The following is a 4,171-nucleotide window of genomic DNA, read 5'->3' on the forward strand; positions in this document are numbered from 1 at the left end:
CTTTTTTTATCCTTGTTGGTCCCATTTAATCTTAAAATAATACTCCAATACATTTATGAGGAGAGAGAAATTGAGTCTACTTTTTAAAAGGGCAATTTGGTAAACATTTCAAAGTCTTCATTTATTTCTTAAACTCCGTGCCCGGTCAAATGTTGCCACATAAAATGGGACGGAGGGAGTAGATCATTAACTAAAAATCTTGTTAGCTTTTGGTTGAAAGCTAACAAGATAGTTAGAATGATAGTTGCATTGTGAAAATCTCTTTAGCTTTTGGTTGAAAGCTAACAAGATAGTTAGAATGATAGTTGCATTGTGGCTTATTATATATAGAATATATATATATATTTGCTTGTTTGTATTGGGTTATATTACTTTGACCCAATTGTTTCATAGGGTCAACTCAACGAACGCATCATGATCCAACTCATAAAAATATCATACACATTGACAGTGGCGGACAGTGGAGGAGCTAGGATTGGATTTTTTCACAAGGGATTCAAAATCCGAAGAACTAAACAAACGAACTAACCGATGGGCTTCGACATCTAATTTTACATAATCGAAGTGGGTTCGGATGAACCCCTAACAGAAGGCTGGCTCTGCCCCTGCACATTGGACGTGTTTGAGTTGATTTTGGCACTCATATATCTAAGGGGTCATTTGGTAGTTGGATAGAAACAAGTTCACTCATGATATGACGAACTCTAGTTTACGAAGAAAACATCAAATGATCAGAATTGAATGCATAAAAAGAAGAAGAAAGATTGAAGTTACAATTACAGGATCAAACATCTAGCTAAAGCTCATCGCCAATGGTTGAGTGGGGAATTCTTGATCACATTTATCAAGAATTCACAACATTTACCTTTTACTTGTATACATTTCTTCCACTAACAAAATAATTAAGCATCAACCTGCAGAGCATTTCCTTTTTAGTGTTATGTTAATTAGAAGTTGTGTTTCAAGAACAAATGTTCATGAGGAGAAGCTGGTCCAATTTCTTCTTCCAAACTTCTCAATCCATCAGTTCCATTTCCACAGTTCCTACTTTCTAAATTCTTTGCTTCAACATCTGCGTCCGATACTGAAGACTTTCTTCTCTGAGATGATGCTACACTTGGGAATGTAATCCACGAAGGAGCTCTGAATTCGACATACCTCTGATCCTCAGTTTCTGCAACATCTGTTGTTTCTGACGTTGATCGATTTGATGAGGACTTCTTGTGCATTCTGCTGCTTCCTAGAACAACCTCTGTTGGCAAGATAGGCTGGTCATTGCTTGGACTACCCATCAATTGAGCAAGTGCTCTCTCCAAAGCTGTTGTTACTTTATCCATTGACGGCCTCTCTTTCCCTCTCATCCTCACGCATTTGCTGGCTATATTAGCGATTCTTCTAAGAGCTTCAGCATCAGAAGGTGATTTCAAAACTGGATCCAGTATTGCTTCTATTTCACCAGCTTTGATTAATGGGACTGCCCATTCCACTATGTTCCCTTCATCGTATTGCATGTCAATAGCTTTCCGACCACTCAGAATTTCCAAAAGCAAAACACCAAAGCTATAGACATCAGATTTGGTTGTAAGATAATGTAGTCTGTAGTACTCGGGATCAAGGTACCCAAGTGTCCCTGCTGGTAACTCAGCTAATGGGGAACTGCTATTAGCAGGTCCAAGCAAGGAAAGCCCAAAATCAGCTACTCGAGCATTGTGTTCTTCATCTATAAGGATGTTTGAGGACTTGATGTCTCTGTGAATCACAGGTGGACATGCATAACCATGCAAATATTCGATTCCCCGAGCAGCTTGGACTGCAATGGTTACCCTTCTTATCCAATCCAATTGCTCCTTCTTTTTCCCGTGTAGATGTTCATGCAACGTGCCATTAGCCATGTACTCATAAACTAGAAGTCTCTCTCCACCTTCTTCACAATAACCTAGCAAATTGAGCAAATGAGCATGATTCAACCTGGACAGCAAGTCTAGCTCATTGTGGAACTCCTTTGAATTCTTCTTCATGTCAGATGACATTATAGCCCTCTTGACAGCAACCACAGTACCGTCCTTCAAAACGCCCTTGAACACACACGAAAAGCTACCCTTTCCAACTTGTGATTCTTCTTTGAATCCCTCAGTTGCTCTCTCAAGATCTTCATAAGTAAACATCTGAGCTCTCCTTATTTTAAGATCATCCAAATCAGCCCTATCTTTAGCAATTTCCTTTGGGAAAGTACCATTCTTCCTAGGACTAGGACCTTTCCCTGAACATCTACAGTTCCTTAATTTGTAGCGAACATATACGATCGAAGTTAGAGATACAACACTCACCAAGAATACTGCAAATGCAACCTCAGCAACAATTACTGGTAACTGGAGTGACCAAAATTTAGCGTTCTTCTTTCCAGAAATAGCAGTAGAACAGCTGTTTATGCAGTCAACAGAGATACAACTTGAACAATTATATGTGCACTGACTGTCTGTAGATGAAGTGCATTCAACCTGTTGATACATTTCAGCAGGGCAGCCATTGGTGCAGGGAAGGCAAATGCGAGAATCAGGAAACTTGCAAGTTGCACTTCCGTTGTTAAACTCATAGAAGCCAGATGCACAGGGTCTAGGCTTGCAGACTCCAGGAGAAACAGCGAGTGGTAGCGATGAGGGAAAACCAAACCCCCAACAAACAGGCAAAAGTGAAATTTCTGCAAGGATACCACAAGTGAAGTAGTCACCAGCTGCTATCTCATAAAGCCTAACTCCACTAGGAGGTGGTGTGCTTTTCTCAACTCTGTAACCCCAGCAAACGACATGACGGTCATAGCTCCTAATCCCACAAGCATGAAACTTACCACCAACAACCGATATAATCGGATCACTAGGGGCTGCCAATTCAACATTGAGTTGAGCAACAGAGAATTCTTCTTCAAGGTTCATGCTCCTTCCCCAGCAATACACTTGAGAATTCACCCCTTCTAGGATCCCACAAACATGATATCCCCCAGCTGCAATCTTAATAAATCTCAAATCTTTTGGTGCTAGGGTAATAACCTGGCTACTAGTTTCATCCCCCCAACATAAAACACTTTTATTGACAGAAAACAAAGCACAATTAAACTCAGAACCAGCTGAAATAGAGTGGATCTGACCTTCAAACTCATTGTTTGTAGTCATGTTATAACCCCAGCAATCAACAAGTGAAGTGTTCCTATGCTTCCCCATTAAAGGTTGCCTTAGTCCACACAAATGATTTTCACCTGCAGATATTTCCAAGTATTGAGACCCTTTGATCATAGGCTGAGGCACTCCCATTTGTACAAAATTACTTTTCCCCCAACAATAAGGCTGGTAAGAATCCATCAAAAGTCCACATACAAAGCCATTTCCAGCAGTAAGACCAATAAAAGGGAAATGAGCTGGAGTTGAATATATTATAGAAGAAGTAGAGCCATAGCAACTGACCAAATGAGATCCATCTGACTTCAACCCACAAAAAACAGAACCATATTCACCATATGAAATAGCAATTGAAGACATTGATCCAAACCCTGATACTTTTGAAAATACCACAAGGAGCATAAAAGCTCTTACAAAGTATCTACATTTCCACATCACCACACACCACTTATTAAACACGTCCATTACACAAATTAAAAATTAAACAAAGTACACAAACAGAAAGTCAGTGCTTTCTTTCACCTTTATCCTTTTTGATAGAACCAAAATACCACTCCTCCTTCTCCATAGTAGCTGACTTAATTTATGAAACACACAAAAAAAAAAAAAATAGTTCAAACATACCATGGGTGGGTAGATGAGATCAAAATTCACAACTTTCCTTCATCCCAAATAATTATAATACCCTCGTTATCAATACAACTAAATAAAATTTGTAACCAAGAAGCTGCATATTTCAGTTCAAGAAACACAAAAAAAGAGAAGATAATGACATTTTTTTTAGCCCCTTTTGTGTCAAAGTTATCGGTGCCCTCAAGAATGAAGTGGTGAAAGACAGCATAGGAGAAATAGAGAGAGAAAAGTGAGCATTAAATGCTTCAAAACTACATCTTCTCAAAATAAGAGCAGTGTAGGTGAAAGCATTTAATGAAAAATTTATTGCAAAATTGATATTTCAATGCCTGGATACCTGCACACATGTCCTCCCTTACTTTCTACAA

The 4,171-nt window shown here is 39.1% G+C and overlaps 1 protein-coding gene across 1 annotated transcript; it reads right to left on the reverse strand.

Moving 5' to 3' along the window:
* Positions 1–753: 753 nt before the first annotated feature.
* LOC125840637 (serine/threonine-protein kinase-like protein ACR4) lies at positions 754–3,650 on the reverse strand. The gene has a single exon (XM_049519611.1). The coding sequence runs from the start codon at positions 3,633–3,635 to the stop codon at positions 948–950; it is 2,688 nt and encodes an 895-aa protein (XP_049375568.1). The 5' UTR covers positions 3,636–3,650; the 3' UTR covers positions 754–947.
* Positions 3,651–4,171: the final 521 nt, after the last annotated feature.

The sequence above is a fragment of the Solanum verrucosum genome, unplaced genomic scaffold (assembly GCF_900185275.1).
Source record: "Solanum verrucosum unplaced genomic scaffold, falcon-dt-bn FXZP01000176.1, whole genome shotgun sequence".
NCBI classification, from domain to species: domain Eukaryota; kingdom Viridiplantae; phylum Streptophyta; class Magnoliopsida; order Solanales; family Solanaceae; genus Solanum; species Solanum verrucosum.

What these genes read in the sequence shown, in the direction of transcription:
- LOC125840637 (XM_049519611.1), bottom strand. Translation starts at nt 3,635, where the DNA reads ATGGACGTGTTTAATAAGTGGTGTGTGGTGATGTGGAAATGTAGATAC.